General features: G+C 41.2%; 1 protein-coding gene across 8 annotated transcripts in view; it reads right to left on the reverse strand.

The window, feature by feature from the left end:
- The window catches only part of CHI3L2 (chitinase 3 like 2), a 69,503-nt gene that overhangs the window by 8,913 nt on the left and 43,982 nt on the right, over window positions 1–16,608 (reverse strand). For 2 of the 8 annotated variants that reach the window (XM_078154960.1, XM_078154959.1), the window contains exons 2-7: window positions 13,388–13,445; window positions 12,295–12,356; window positions 4,683–4,712; window positions 3,064–3,265; window positions 2,079–2,135; window positions 468–618 (exon numbers count right to left, since the gene is read on the reverse strand). In XM_078154960.1, the coding sequence (XP_078011086.1) occupies window positions 468–618; window positions 2,079–2,135; window positions 3,064–3,265; window positions 4,683–4,698 (426 nt within the window). In that variant the 5' untranslated portion in view covers window positions 4,699–4,712; window positions 12,295–12,356; window positions 13,388–13,445. Of the gene's footprint in view, window positions 1–467; window positions 619–2,078; window positions 2,136–3,063; window positions 3,266–4,682; window positions 4,713–10,591; window positions 10,908–12,294; window positions 12,357–13,387; window positions 13,446–16,263; window positions 16,486–16,608 lie in introns of those variants that run through there. The other 6 variants (XM_021001480.2, XM_021001474.2, XM_078154962.1 and 3 more) reach the window with 5 other exon arrangements.

Raw genomic sequence — 16,608 nt, forward strand, 5'->3', positions numbered from 1 at the left:
GGGAAATGCCACAAAGCAAATATTCTCCTTTCCTGAGAAAGCCTTAGGAAACCAGGAATCTTATTGGTTAGGAAAGGACAGTCCCCTAATGCCACCCATGTGGGTCACCCATCCCCAGCCTCCTGAGGCCCTTCAAGAATTAGTACAGATTCTGCCCCAAGCTTCTTGTGCCTAGGAAAGGATTAAGAGGGCTACTTTTCATTCAGCCCCACATGATTCATAACATCCCTCTCCTTAGCCCTTAAGGACTCAGACTATATCCCTCTATTGTTCTGAGAGCTGGCCAAAGAGAGGACCTATTCTGCTCCATCATACCAAGAGTCAGGGGCCTGGGTTTTCTCCAATAGACTGAAAGATGCCAGCCACTGAGGATCAGGGTTCCTCCTTTCTGTAATAACCAGTGTGGGACTCTACACCCAATATGGGAGAATGGACCAGCTACTCCATGGGACTTGTGGCATTCATACGTGAATCAGAGAAGCAAAAAAAGGCTTTTCATTCAGCTCAGGGTAGATCCAGTCTACATCCAGCCCATTGAAGCCATTGTGCCTCAGGAACGGGATCACAGAGTTGATAAATGTTGATCGTGATTCAGAAGAATCCACCATGGGATGAAACCTGGTAGAAACAAGTCTGATGTCTTTTGGAAAGAACTGGTAAGAAGACCAGTACAACATGTTACCCCAGAGTCTATGGAAGCTCACAATGGCAGTCTCAAATATCATCTAAACCGGACCTTCAGAAACTATGCCTGAGCAGAGCAAAAACCACTCAAGTCTGAACTCCATGGGCTCATGTATCAGCATCCCCGCTTCAACCATTTTCTGTGCCTCACTCCTTTTCCACCTCTTGCTCCAAGAACTATAATCAAATCAACACTACCATTTTCTCTGTAAAAGGCTGTCAAAGTCATGACTGACTATTGCATCCCTATGATTTCCTAGAGTCTAAATCAAAACAGGTTTCTCTGGACACCACTCCCCTCTATGTGTGATCTCCACAGATTAGAATGTAAGCTCCTTGAGGGCAGGGACAATTTAAAACTTTTTGTTTACATCCTAGGCAGAGTTCTTGGTACATAATAAATGTGTAATAATTCACTCGTTTATCCTTTGACTTGCAACCTCCTCCACTCTTTGATAATAGCTGGTATATACACATATGTATGTGCGTGTATGTGTTATATACATATATATTACTTCCAAGTTTACAAAGGATTTTGCCTACATTATTTCATCTGATCTTCACAACAACCCTATGACATAGGTACTATTCCTGTTTTACCAGTGAAGAAACTGAAAAGTTAAGGGATTTGGCCTTGGGCACCCAGCTAGTAAGTGTTGGAGATAAGATCTGAACTCCAGGTAGCCTAGCTGGAGGTCCAATACTCTTTCTACTATACATAGTGTCAGGAAGGCATAGGGACTAGACCTGTGATTTCATTAGTATAGAAATTATCGGGATAACAAAATCCTTTTGTCAATGCTGGTCAGCCACTTCTCTGCAATTTGTCATCATAGAGAGCTATTTAGAGCATTGAGAGTAACCTCGCTAGTGACTTGTCCAGAGACAGCCAGTATATGTTAAATGCAGGACTTGAATTCTTAACTTCCTGGTGCTAAAGCTGGTTTTCTACATATGATGAAAGTCTAGAAGACCTGTATTCAAATCCTCCCTCTGAGACATCCTAAGTGGGTAACCATAGTTCTCACTTAATCTCTTCTAGCCTCAGTTTCTTCATCTGTAAAATGCAGACAATTATTGTAATATTTTCCTCACACGGTTGCTATGAAACAATGTATGTAGAAAGCTTTGTAAACCTTAAGATTTGTAATATAAATGTCACCTACCCTTCGGAAAACCCCAAAGATACAGAACTGGGTTGGCTGAGACAATGCCTACCCCTCACTAGGGGAATTAATATATCTAATCCATTAGAATATAATCTCCTTGAGGGCAGGCACTATTTTTACTTTTTCTTTGTATCCCCAGAGATTAGCACAAGACTTGGCATATAGTACCAGCTTCATAAACATTTGTTGACTGCTTGAAATAAATGATAGGAGCTACGTGCTTACCCTTTGGACCCAAACTTGGCACCGCCAATGGACAGAAGAGTTTTCAGATTGGGATTTCTGCAATGGAGGGAAAATGAGTTTGATTCACTGAGGGCTACATTACCATGTTGTTGTGGCGCCCCAAATCTTTACCCTTAGAAACACTTCTTTGAATTCAGACATTGTGTTTCTAGAAGATCCTCATTAACATGCGACTTTCTGATTAATGTTGACTCTTGGATGATCCACTGGATCTTTCTGCATTTGGAACAACCAAATAACTCTTTGCTTAGCTCCAGAATTGAAAGCGACTCCTTGCTGAGATGGCGTAAGCCAGATGTACCGAGCTGGGCCTAGTTTATCCACAGGCCACACTGTCATGGCCACAGCAGCTGACCGAGACACAGATTTCTTTAGGGCTACCTGTGTCTTTTCAGTAATGTCTTTAATAGCTTCTTCTCATAATGACTTAGGAGAAGAAGCACTAAGTCATCCCCATCCACTGTCCTATTAGCAGGGATTAGACACTCGACTGTGGTTTTGAGGGACTGGGGTGAAGGACAAGCAGATTTTAATGGAGAAGTGGGGAAAGGCACATGAGGTGCTGAAGGAGAGAGCAGTCTTGGCTAGAATTAGAGTTGGGGGTGTGTGTCCTGAGCAGCTGGGGTCAGCGTAAGGACACTAAGCATGGGACTTGAAAAGAGAGGTGAAGGAAAATAGTAGATGACGGAGATAACCCCTTACGCACGCCACAATTTTGTCTAAACCAGGCCTCCCAGGAGAAATGAGAGAGAGAAGCATTCCTCTCTCACCTTTTCTGCCCTACTCCCCACCCCCACCCCCTGTATGACACAGGAATCCCAGTATCAAGGCTCTCCCATCTTCCTCCCACCCTGCCTCAGATGGGCAGGCAAGGCTCTAGATCAACCCCAAATGGGTATACCTAATCCGATGGCTTTAGACACCCACCCCACACCCCATTTATGCTCCTCCTCATCCCACTAGCCTTTTCTTGAGATCATTGAAGGTGTGATATAGGGTGACATCATTCCACTCCTCAGAGGTGATTTTGTTGTTGCTAATATTGGCAAAGGAGTAGATGAGGTGGGTACATAGGTGTGGGTCAATGGTATCAGGAACGAAATATCCCAGCCCAGCTCGGTACTGGGCCCAGTTGGTGAAGTAGCAAACCAGCTTGTAGGCACAGCCTGTAAAGGAGAAAGGAGAGTTCATGAAACCAATGGTAGGATCTGGTCAGCTGCTAGATTCTTCCTTAGACCAATGACAAAGTCTCCAAGTTGGAAGGAATCTCAGAAATCCTGCAGTCTAACCCGTATCTTAATAGGAACCTCGTCTACAATGTTCCATACAAATGATAAACCAGCCACTACTTGGAGAGCTTCAATACAATGAGGAACTTACTACTTCGGTTCATTCTCCAATAGCTCCAATTATTAGGAGTGTTTGCTTACGTCCAGCCAGAATCTGCTTTCTAGTCCCTCGTCCCTCCTGCTCCGCTGTTCTTAGTTCTGCCCTTTGGGACCAAGTGGAATAGGTACAATACCTTCTCTAATGGCCAGAACTTCAAGACAACTATTATATCCCCATTGCCTTCACTTTTCCAGGCTAAACATCCCCAGTTATTTCAACCATTCCTCTTATTGGCATGGTTTCTAGTCCCTCCCACACACTCCATCCTAGTCACCCTCCTCTAAAGAGGTTCCACCTTGCCTAAACTTTTCCTTTGCCAGTAATGTGGCACCAGGAAGGAGCGCAATACTGCAGATTTGGCCTGGGTAGAGAAGACTATGGCAGGATTATAACAACCTTGGTCCTAGACACCATTCCCCTGTTCATTCAGCCTAAAGTACCGTTAGATTTCTGCCAACTTATATCATAGTGTTGAGAATTAGTGTTCCATAGTGGCTACAGGGCAAGCTTCAAAGCCAGGAAGAATTGGCTTTGAGTCTTGGCTCTGACACATCTGACTTCCTTTCTGAAGATAGTGGCATAGCCAGAGACAGAGAACACAACACAAAGAAACACAGACACAGCTAGATCTCAGTGTATGGCACATTGTAAATGCTCCAGGAATGCTTGCTGGATGAATAGGGGTGACAGCCAGTAGAGAGACAGACATTGATGAAGAAATACAGACAAAGAAAGAGTGAAGCACAGGAGTAGAGACATATAGAAAGAGAGAAGTAGAAAGAGGCCAAGGGGCAGAGGCAGAAAAAGGGACATCACCACCGCCAACATCATCATCATCATCACCACCACCATCATCATCATCACCATCATCATCACCACCACCATCATCATCATCACCATCATCATCATCATCATCACCATCATCATCATCATCACTAGTATTTATATAGTGCTTTGAGGTTTGCAAAGTGGTTTACATATATTATCTCTTTTTATCCTTTCAGCGACTCAGTGAGGTAGGTGCCATCATAATCCTCATAGTCTAGATGAAGAAACTGAGGCTAGGAGAACTTAAATGAGAAGCACAACTAGGAGAATTTGAATTTTGGTCTTCCTCACTCCAAGTTTATCCCTCTACCCCTTATGCCAGACCCAGAAAGCCAGTGCAAGATACGTAACAGAATCACCACTTACCACCCTGAAGTAGCATCAAGGCCACAAAACCTGCAGAAGAGAAGACCAGAAAGGGCATGTTTATAAGTCCAGAGATGAACCTTCCTCCATGGTATGACCCACCACTATGACAAGACTTCCCAACACACTCAGCTGCAGTCATTCTCAGCTCCTCTAAGGACTTTCTGATCTCAGCAAAAGTACCCCAGACCTTAGATCCTCAGATGCCCTGGGCCACTGCAACCTTGGAAGCATTCAATTAAGTCCTAACCAAGGATGCTTTTCTAACTAGGTGCAAATGGTGCGTCTCCTCCCTGGGGCTGACATCATCTCTATTTGCTTCATATTTCCTGAAAGTTGATAGAACAGCAGAGGTCTGAGTACCTTCTAATATCTATTGCAGAATCTGATTTTCCACAAATGAGTTCAGATTGCTCGTGGGGATGGGGAAGGAATCATTTAGCCTGAGAAACCTGTCGGCATATGAGGAAATGGAAGCAAGCCAGGGAGAGGGAAGCCACAGTTTTTTTCTTTCTAATTACTAGGGAAGCAAGCTCCTTCCTTGAACTCTGTTCCTGGGAGAATAGTGGGAAGAGGGAACCAGCACCATTTATTTTTGGACAATGGATGCTATTCATCTCTTCTAGCCTGACTAACACCCAACCATGTTGGGAAAGGACAACTCCCATGCACAGGGAGCTGGCCATGGGAACCCTCCCATTCATAGGGAAAGGTCTGGCTTCCACTCCTGGATTAGCCTGAGTATTTTATGCAAAAGGCAAAAAATATTCATTAAATGCCTGCTACATATCAGCATAGAGATGGCATCTGAACCTGTGGAAAAGGGTGAGATTATCAAAGTGGAGAGTAGAGAGAAATGGTTGAAGAAGCCCAGAGACAAATCCTAGGAGAACACACATCTTAAAGGGTTGAAAAAAGAGGCTAAATACTTGGCAAAGGACATAGAGGAGAGGCTAGAGAGGTAGCAGGTAAATTAGGAGAGTGGCATTTCTGAAGCCAGGGAGAAGAAAATATCTAGAAGAAGAGGATGGTCAATGGCCACAAAAAATGGCTGAAGCAAGAAAAAAAAATTAGGCTTGATGATTAGAAAATCTCTGGTGATCTTTGAAAGAGTGGTTTCAGTAGAGTAGTGGCAATGTAAATTAGATTACAAAGGGTTGAGGAAAGAGTAGAAGATTATTGGCTGCATGAATGAATGAAGTAGAAGTTATCAGGTGTAGACTTTCCCCTAAGAAATTTAGAAGTAAAAGGGAAAAGAAAGATGGCATAGTAGCAGCTCAAGGAGTTATAAGGGGAAAGGGAGTGGTCCTTCCCCAAATGGCTGCCTCCATAGCTTCTACTGTGCTAATGGGCCAGGTTTGGATGCTTTAGAGGCCACAGAGGTACGAGGCCCCTTGGTGGGCATGAGGATAGCTTCATAATTAGAAATTGCAAGGGGAAAGAGAAGTTAAGGATTGGCAGCACCACCTCTGCCAAGCTGACTTTTCTTCTCATTTCCTTCATTCATACCCCTTACCTGGGAATGAGTTGAATTCATATAGAAAAATGTAAGCTCCCTGTCATGTTGGGCCCCTACACTTCAGGTGCTAATGCTAACACTTTATCATGGGAAAAAAAAACCCAACACGCTAACAACATACAAATTACATGCTAAAGATGCATCAATTACATGCTAGCACTTTGTCGTGAAAAAGGACACTAACACCATGCCACAACATGCCAATTATACATTAGCAACATACCAATTACTTTATCATGAAAAACCAGCACTGCTGCTGCTGCTGCTGCTGCTGCTGCTACTACTACTACTACTACTACTACTACTACTACTACTACTACTATTACTGCTGCTGCTACTGCTACTACTACTACTACTACTACTACTACTACTACTACTATTACTGCTGCTGCTGCTGCTACTGCTACTACTACTACTAATATTGCTGCTGCGAGATTCCCAGTACAAGGTAGGAGGGGCGGGGGTACCCACTAAGACACCTTTGGAGAGCTCTGATTTTTAGGATGTTTTTCTTTTTCTGGGTTTTTTCTCCTAATAAGCCTAAATTGTCCAATATTCTACTTCTACTCATCACTCTTAGTCCAAGCGCAGCTGGGTAAAAGTGGGCCTAGAGTCAGAAAGACACAAGTTCAAATTTGGCTGCAGACTTACTAGCTGCGTGACTTGGGATAAATCACTTAGTCCTGTTTGCCTCAGCTTCTTCATCTGTATTATGATCTGGAGAAGGAAATGGCAACCCATTCCTTGGTGGCAGAGTGGAAAGAATGCTTTATTTAGAGGCGAAGGGCCTGGGTTTAGATCCCAGTTCAGTTAGTAGCCCCCATCTCTGGACTTCCCCTTTAAGGCTTTTTCTACCCTACCACATTATAGTTACATAAGGGATTGGAACACCTGTTTTGTATTTCTTTGCAGAGGGGACTTCAATCCCTTCCTCAATCCACCCTGTGTCCTCCTCTTGGAGATCTTTCATAAATCAGCCCTGGCCAGGGTAATTTGAATAGCTGCTGTGAAGAAAGATGATGAATGAAAACAAACAAAAAAAAAACACTGGGGAGAGTTACACTTTCCCTAAGAAGAGAATAACTCCAAATCCCACAAGTCAATAGTAGATACTGACATAAGCAGAAGGTAGAGTGTCCAGGCACTAGGAAAGAAAGGAAAATGGGACTGAATCAATAGAAATCATCATGTAGTTGAAAACAGAGTGTTACAAAAAGAGAATATTCCTACAATCAAGTCAACAAGCATTAAGTACTTACTACACGCCAGGCACTGGGAATGAAAATACAAGCAAAAAAGAAAGCTAATCCCTTCCTTCAAGAAGCTTACATTCTAACTGGGGAAGATGACACCTGAAAAGGGGGAGGAGAGGGAGAAGTACATGCACAGGTGAGAGGGTGGAAGTGTATGGGGGAGTGGGGGATGGGGGATGAGGGGGCAGGAGAAAGTTTAGAGAGTCAAGAGTGGAACCTGGAAAGCTATGAAGACATGATTAGTGTGGGTACTTTGCTTCAAATGGAGGTTCTGAGGGAGCCTTTGTAGATCTGTATACTAAAAAGAAGGTTTAAAAAGAAGAAAGTTAGGTGCTATATTTTAAACTGAAAACATAGAGGCCATAAAGTGGTCTTAACATATGGCCCCCCAAAAAAGAAAAATCAGAAACAACACCATATGGCCCAGCTGCTAAAAGAGTGGGTCCATTTCCAGTCAGAAGAAATGAAGGAAGATTGAAAAAAAAAAGAGTTTTGGAGGAAAGAATTTGAAAGAAAATAAGTAGTTTAGAAGAAAAAGTAATAAACTTTACTTACATAATGGACTCTCTGAAAATTAGAAGGGACCAAAAAGAAATCAGTGACTCTCTGAGATATGAAGAAATATTAGAACAAAATAAAAGACTGGAAAAAACAAAAGAAAATTTAAGATATTTGGTATTAAAACCAACTGACTTAATAACAGTAGACTTAATTTAAGAGTCATCAGATTTAGTGAGAGTCATGATTTTTAAAAAATAGATACTATATTTCAAAAAATTAGTAAAAAAATCTATTAGAACCAGAGGGCAAAGTACAGATTGAAAGAATCCACTGAATGTCTCCTGAAAGAAATCTCCAAATTTAAAGTCCCAGAAACACCACTGCCAAAATCCAGAATTTCCATGAAAAAGAAAAAAATACTGCAAGTATCCAGAAAGGAGAAATTTAGGTACCAGGGGATCATACTCAGGATCCTACAAGACCTAACAGAGATCTTGGAATGCAATATTTCCAAAGGCAAAATATACAGGCTTACAACCAAAAATAAGTTACCATCATGGCTGATTATACTCCTACAGGGGAAAGATAGACCTGCATTGGAATAGAAAAATGTCTAACTTTTTTTTTTCAAGTGAGGCAATGAGGGTTGAATGACTTGCCCAGAGTCACTCAGCTAGGAAGTGTCTCTGAGGCTGAATTTGAGCTCAGCTCCTTCTGAATCCAGGGCCAGTGCTCTATCCACTGTGCCACCTAGCTGCCCCTGATTTTTGATATTCTTAATGAAAAGACCAGAGCTAAGCAGAAACTTTGAAATGCAAATGTGAGTCAAGAAAAACCTAGAGAGACAAATCTATTTGAACAACTGGATGTTTCATGGACGATGTTTCAGTGCTAACGTTCTACTGCCTAACATAATCTAGCCTCAGACGCTCACTAGCTGTGTGACTCTGGAAAAGTCACTTAAGCACCATTTGCTTCATTGATTCACAGGGTTATTGTGAGGGTGGAATGAGACAATATTTGTAAAGTGCTTAGCACAACGCCTGCTGGTACGTAGATGATTAATAATTGCTTATTTCCTTCCTAATAGGGAGGAAACATTCCTTCATAACCTTCATGTTTTCAAAAGGTACTGAGTGAGTCAAACGAGAAAACAAAAGGACCTGGAGTGGACTGGTTTTGCTCTGCTGGTTTTAAGAAGAAAAAGAGAAGGTAGGGTAAAAAGCATACACTAGCCCAACAGAAAAGAAAGAGGAGGAAGAACTTGTTATTTCTCATAATTGGGGTGAGCATAATTACCTTTCCTTTCCCCATCCCATAGGTATTTTGATGACATCCTCTCCCAAGTACATTGTTAAAAATTACAAATGATCTTAACGTCCTTTGCCTTGTACTCAGCACACAGAAGATGCCCAAGAATCACCTACTGAATGAATGAACTTGGTGGTTTGCAATTTCTAATTATGAAGCTATCCTCATGCCCACCAAGGGGCCTCATACCTCTGTGGCCTCTAAAGCATCCAAACCTGGCCCATTAGCACAGTAGAAGCTATGTCTCTTCATCATGTACAAAGTAAATTCATATTCAGGATCCCACCCTCTGCTAGGATTAAGTATGTTTCACCCAGGGTTAGTAAATTGAGTACATTCAACAGTCTTCCCAGTCCTTACTATCAATGAAGATAGAAGATATTCAAAGCAGGGCATCTTTGTTCCTTCTGTCTCAGGACAGAGCCATAGAACGTTAGAGCTGGATGGGACCATTGTGTTCACCTGGTCCAATTCTCTCATCTTAAAGATGAGGAAACCGAGACCCATAGACTCTCTGTGCTTTTTCTCTGTCCCATTTCTCATTCTCAGTCTCTGTGTGCAGCCTGTATCCTGTGGCCCCTAACCAAAGTGGGCCACAATCTTTCTCAGCCCCTCTCCTGGAGGCCAAGCCAATGGTCATCCTCCACTAGGACTCAGACCACTACTGCTGTCTCTTTTGCTAGACAGAGACAAGAAACTCAGTTCTCTGAACAAACTTTCCAGACATTGCTCCATTACTATCTAAAAAAGCCCATCTAGCTTTATGATCCTGTGACTTTACATTTATCCCGATTAAATTTCCTATTATTAGATTTGGCTCAGTGCTCTAGCCTGTCAAAATCTTTTGGGATCCTGACCCTCTTCCCCCTAAACTAATGCATTAGCTCTCCTTTCCGGTTTTGTATCATTTGCAAATTTGATAAGTACTTCATCTATACCTTCATTCAAGTTCCTGATTTTTAAACTATTCAAAAGCACATGGCCAAAGGCACATACATGGGGTGTCGTACTAGGAAGAACATGGGCCAATTCAGAATCTACTTAATGACTGTGGTCTAGTCCACATCTCTCTATTTTACCCCCAAGAAGAGCAGGAGAGATTTCAATTTCTTGGGCTTAATTTTCCTTATCTATAAAAAGGAAAGGGTTGAACTAGATGATATAAAATGAAACTTCTGGTTCAATTATTCCATTAGTCTCTCTAGAGACAGGAGAACATGATATTCATTTTTTAATCTTTCCACAGAGTATCCTTACTCCCCTCCATCTAATTCCTACCCCAACCCAAGTTCTCTGCCTGATAAGTCTGTTGGGTTCACACTTACCCCACCAGAGGAACTTTTGGCCCATGATGGCAACTCCAAGTTCACGAGCTTGCTCTGTCTTCTTCATGCTCTTGGGTCCTTCTATGTCCCAATTTAAAAGCCTGACTTGCAGGAAGGAAGCTGTACAATCCACCCAATAATCCCATTGCCCCTCCCTGACTTCATTTACCTTACACAATTTCCTGGAGGTCAGGAATACACTTACGCAATGTTTTCTCCCAACATGTCATGAGAGGTTAGAGGAACAGCCCCATAGGGCTGAGATACTCTTGCAACTCTGGCCTCTTCCATAGCCCCGCATGCCTTATTGTGAAGTCAAGGCTCTGGGTCTTCCTGACATGTATTCAAGAGGGGGTGGGGGTGGGGGTGGGGGGGGTGGGGAGAACACCCTTTGCAAATAGATATTTTTGTAAAGAAATAGGTAGGCCTCCAAAGAGCCTTTGTTCTCTAGACCAGCACTAAGGAAGATAGCACTCTCAGCCCTGTCTCTTCATCATTTACTCACATGATTTACTTGCCCTACCCCTCACCTGGTCCATCAAGCTCTGTGGATTCTATTCTTCCCAGAGAACCCTCTCTTGAAAACAGTACTCCATCCTGCATTTCCCATTTCTTCCACTTCTCTCTCCCAGCTGTTCAGCCGTTAATCAAATTATAATCACCTTCCCTGACTGCTTTGCACTGGTGTCTCCTTTTCTTCCATTCCTAGGCTTCCCTCTGTCCAATAGGAGCAATAGTAGCGACAGGAGGGGAAGAGTTATAAGAGCCTTTCTCCAGAGCGCTGAAGTATTAAAAAGCAGAAACATTCCACGTATGCATTCTTTAAAAGCATAGAAGCCAGTGGCACAGTAGATAAGAGTGATGAGCTGGATGTCAGGAATATTTGAGTTCAAATTCAGACTAAGACACTTACTAGCTGTGTGAACCTTGGCAAGTCACTTAACCTTTGTCTGCCTCAGTTTCCTCAACTGTAAAATGGGATAATAACAGCTCACAGGATTATTATGAGGATCAAATGAGATAATATTTGCATAAAGCACTTTGCATGGTGCTTGACACATAGGAGGTACTCATTCCCTTCCCCTATTATTTTTACATCATGAGTTACAAAGCTGACTTAAGGAAACCTTTTGTATTACTTGCCAGGGGAGCCAAAATTTTTGGTCACACCCATAGGCATGTGGCCTCAGCATTTGGAAGCTCCTAGAACTAATTTAATTAATATGATTACCATTATAATCATTATGGTATGATTACATATATGATATGATATTATTATCATTAATATGACATGGCTACCCATAGAGCTCAGACAATGTTAGGCCACATAAAGAGATGTACTGTATCTAGAATGATGGAGGGGGATGTCCTGTTGTACTCTGTCTTGGTTGGTGATATCTGGAGTGTTGTATTTGGTTCTAGGGGCCACATTAGGAAGGACACTGATAAAATGGAAAGTGAACGCAGGAGGATGACCATGATGGGTAAAGGGCTTCCAGATGATGTCATACAAGGATTTTTTGCAAGAATAGGGATGGCTTATCTTGGGACAGAAAAGACATAGAAAGAACATGTCAACTATCTTTATGTTTGATGGACTGTCACATACGTGGGCAGCTAGGTGGCGCCATAGTGCATAGAGCACCAGGCTGCAGTCAGGAAGGCTCATCTTCCTGAGTTCAAATCTGTCCTCAGACACTTACTGTGTGACCCTGGGCAAGTCACTTAACTTTGTTTGCTTCAGTTTCTTCATCTGTTAAATGAGCTGGAGAAGGAAATGGTAAACCTCTTCAATATCTTTGCCAAGAAAACCCCAAATGGGGTAACAAAATAATTGGACACATCTGAAAATAGCTGAACTACGTGTACAAGAGGAATATAATATTTTTAAATGCATGATACATTTAAGTTTAATCTGCATTATTAAAATTTTCTCCATTATTTTATCCATTACTAGATATTGAACAAAACAGTAAATCAAGCTCTGATCTGTAGCTTTTTGTCTAACTCCAAGGTGTAAAATGCTCACATTGAAAATGTGACCATCAGTCCTGAGCAGGTGCAAGTTGATTCCAGTGTATCCCTGGATATGGGACATTACCAAACTTTTTGTCACGCATGGACTGGTTCAATTTCAGGAGCCTCTGTGATTTTGCTTTGGGTTTCCCCTTTAGGGGAGCCTAGTTCTTAAAGGAGCCAGAGAGAATACACAGGTCTCTATCCAGAGAACTAAGTCTGCCTCTGTGTTTAGCCTCTCTCCTCATTTTTCTTTTCTTCATCTTTTAATGTCTTTCAAAGGCTAAACCCAACACTCTAGTTCAGGTTTATAAGCTGTACATAAAACTGAGCCAGTGTCAGAACAAAGTATTTCACATCTTATTAGAGAGAAACAGAGCAGTGATGGTGTTTACCCAGCTCCTCCTGGGGCATGCCTGAATTTGGCCATTATGGGGATTAGACTTGTCCTGTTTGGTCACAGAGGGAATAAAACAAAGAGGAACAGTAGGTGAGAGTTTCACGGAAGGAGATTTAGTTTCTATCTAAATTAAAATGTCTTCTCCATTTAGAGCTATCCCAAAATAGTACTGGCTGCCTGCAGGTTCCCTTTCATTAAATGTCTTCTAGGGAATGCTAGTGACCACCTGTCAGAGATGTTGCAGGAGGGATTAGTGGTCAGTTAAACCAGATGTCTTCTGAGGTTTCTTCCAGCTCAGTGATGTGGTGATCTTCTAATCTCCCTAGAGCAAAAATCCCTCTCCTCCATCACCTCCCACACAAAATCCTTTCCCCCCTCACCTTCTTGCTGAGCTGGTCCAAGAGGGCTTCGTGAAGGACATGAGGACTGGAGCTGCACCTTGAGGGAAGAATAAGATTCAAATGGGTCAAGGAAAAGGGGGCGTCCAGGCAGGTTTGCATAGCAAGAAATTCTGGAGAGGCTTTTCAAGGAATTCTGATTTCTCTGGATAGTTGGAAGGATGAGTGGATTCCTGTGAGGGAGCTGTGTGAGATGAGGTTGGACAGATGTGTGGAGACTGCTTTGTAGAGCAGTGGGTCAAACTCAAATAGAAACTAGCCCCTGAAGGCTGTAAGTTGACTTAGAAAACCACTAACAAAATCTGTGTTGTATTACATTTTAATTTATTCTGTTAAACATTTCCTAATTATATTTAATCTGGTTCTGGGACATTTAGGAATTGTGCTAGCCACAAAGGTACTGAGTTTGCTACCTTTGCTGCAGAGGACCTCAAGAATTCTAGTGTTAGGGTATTTAGATTTTTTTTTTAATGTGGGTTATGGAAAAGCATGGGGCAGCTAGGTGGTGCCATAGTGCATAGAACACATGGCCTAGAATCAGGAAGACTCCTCTCCCTGAGTTCAAATCTGGCCTCAGACGCTTACTAGCTGTGTGATCCTGGACAAGTCACTTAACCCTTTTACTTCAGTTTCCTCATCTGTAAAATGAAGTGGAGAAGGAAGTGGCAAACCACTCCAGTATCTTTGTCAAGAAAACCCCAAATGGGGTCATGAAGAATTGGACACAACTAAAATGACTGAATAACAAATGGAAAAGCACTGGATGTTTTTGAGCCAAAAATAAAAATGAAATTATATTTTAGGACAATTACTTTGGCAAGATGCATAAGAGTGATTATAGGATACTAGGGGATGGAGAAAGGAGTGGAAATCAAACTGAAACAAGATAAGAAACTATGCAAAGAAAGATTCTACATATCCCCAAATGGTAATTGTACCACTTTTTGTCATATTAAAGGACTGGAAGCAAAATGAGTACCCATCAACTGGAGAAGAGCTGAACAAACTCTGGTACATGAATATAACAGAATATGACTACTCAATAAGAAATGAAGACTAGATTAGGTAAATAAATGAAACAGTTGCATACAGTAGTATAATGTTTGATGAGTTCAGGGACACTAACCACTATGTAAAAAGACCTCCATTTTGATAAAAATTACTGGGAAAACTGGAAAGTAAACTGACAGAAATTAGGGTTAGGCCAGCATCCTTGTACCATATGTTATAATGAACTACAAAGCAATAAATTGCCTTAAAATAGATCCTATCTTTAAAAAAAAATAGAGGAAAAAAGAAGGATATATTTTTCACATTTATGGCAAGGGGGAAAATTCTTATCAAATAAGGGTTAGAGATGTTAATAAGGAATGGAATAAAACCCTTTAAAGTATATGAACTGAAAAGCTTCTGTAAAAAATAAATAAACAAACAAACAAATAAATAAATAAATAAGAGTCAAAAGGGAAACAATTATTTTGGAATAATTTCCCCAACAAATCTCTCTGATAAAGGTCCAACATCCAAGATAGAAAAAAGATAGATGAAGAATTGATAGAAATATATAAGAATAAGAGCCAGTCTTCACTGTGTAATATATATTATTATATACAGATATATAAATGTGATATAAAAATAACTTATAAGTTGTTAAAAAGCATGAATAGGCAGTTCTTAAATGAAGCAATGCAAGCTATCAACAAGCGATAATGTTAAAAAATGATTCAGGTCACGAATAATAAGAGCAATACAAATGTAAATGACCCTGAGGTTCTACCTCACACCCAGCAGATTGGCAAAGATAAAAAAATAGGAAAACAAGAATTGATGGAGGGGTTGTAGGCAGGTAGGCTCATGAGTGGGAGGTTGGTGGAGCTCTGAATTGCTCCAACTATTCTGGGAAACAATTTGGAACTACAACCTCAAAATTCACTAAACTGCACATACCATTTGATCCAGTGATACTGCTATCACATATTTATCCCAAGTAAGTTAGTGCCAGAGGGAAAGGATTTATATGTATAATAATATTTATAGCATAGTTATTGTCATGGCAAAAACTAGAAACAAAGTAGTTGCCCACTGATTGGGAAATGGTTGCACAGGTGATGGTACATGAACGCAACTGAATTTTATTAAACCATAAGCAGTCATGCCTATGATGGATTCAGAGAAATATAGAAAGACTTGTATGAACTGATACAGAGTGAATTGTACAGAACCAGGAGAAAATTTGCTACTGACTGCTATGACATAAGGAGAGACAACACTGAAAGACCTCAGAGTCGTAACTGAGAAAGGTTAGGGCTGAGTCAAACTTTGAGGAGCATCTGGTTAGAGGTGACGATTGAAGACATGGGAGTTAGTGACAATGACAAAGAGGGAATATAAGTTCAGAAGAGCAAATTGAGAATGACTGAAGCTTGTAGAATGTCCAAATTTATGTTGTAGGAGTAGGTGTGGGATAAACAAAGGAGACAATGACATATTCCTATTACCAGCTCTCTTACTCACTATCTGTGTGACCCTGGGCAAGTCACTTAATGTTGGACCAGATAATCTTATAAGCTCCCTTCAGCAGGAGTTCTTAAACCATTTTTGTGGCATGGACCCATTTGGCAGTCTGATGAAGCTTATGAACTCTCTTACCAGGAGAATGCTTTTAAATTCATAAAATCACATTCATAAGATTCCAATGGAAACCAATTACATGAAAATACAGTTATCAAAATACATTTTTTTTAAAAGTTCAGATACCAAGTTAAGAGCCCCTTCTCTAGATATTTGAACCTTACGGCCTTTTTACATGTTAAGGAAGCTAAATCCTAGGGAGGTTAAACATAAACTTGAATCCAGACCTTTGGATTTCAAGTCTCCATCTCTTCCCACGACAACACATACTGCTTCTTTCTCTAGATCTTTGTTTCCTTCACACTTCAGTAGAGCTTTTCTTCTATCACATTGGGTAGGTGCACTCCCTAATGAGCAAAGATCAAACAGTCACAAATAAGAGCCTTCCCTAAATCACAAAGCTCATTGTCATCCCACACCAAGCTGGTTCTGTGCTTTTCTCATGGCAATCATCTGTCTTCTTGTTTTTCTTCTCTTCCCTTTCCTCTCACCTTGGACATATTGATTTCTCTTTTTCTTACTGCCTGGCTTTTCAAAACCTCTTCCTATATCTTTGGCACTCACAAGACCTT

This window comes from Phascolarctos cinereus, unplaced genomic scaffold (assembly GCF_003287225.1).
Source record: "Phascolarctos cinereus isolate Bilbo 61053 unplaced genomic scaffold, phaCin_HiC Scaffold_5;HRSCAF=322, whole genome shotgun sequence".
NCBI classification, from domain to species: domain Eukaryota; kingdom Metazoa; phylum Chordata; class Mammalia; order Diprotodontia; family Phascolarctidae; genus Phascolarctos; species Phascolarctos cinereus.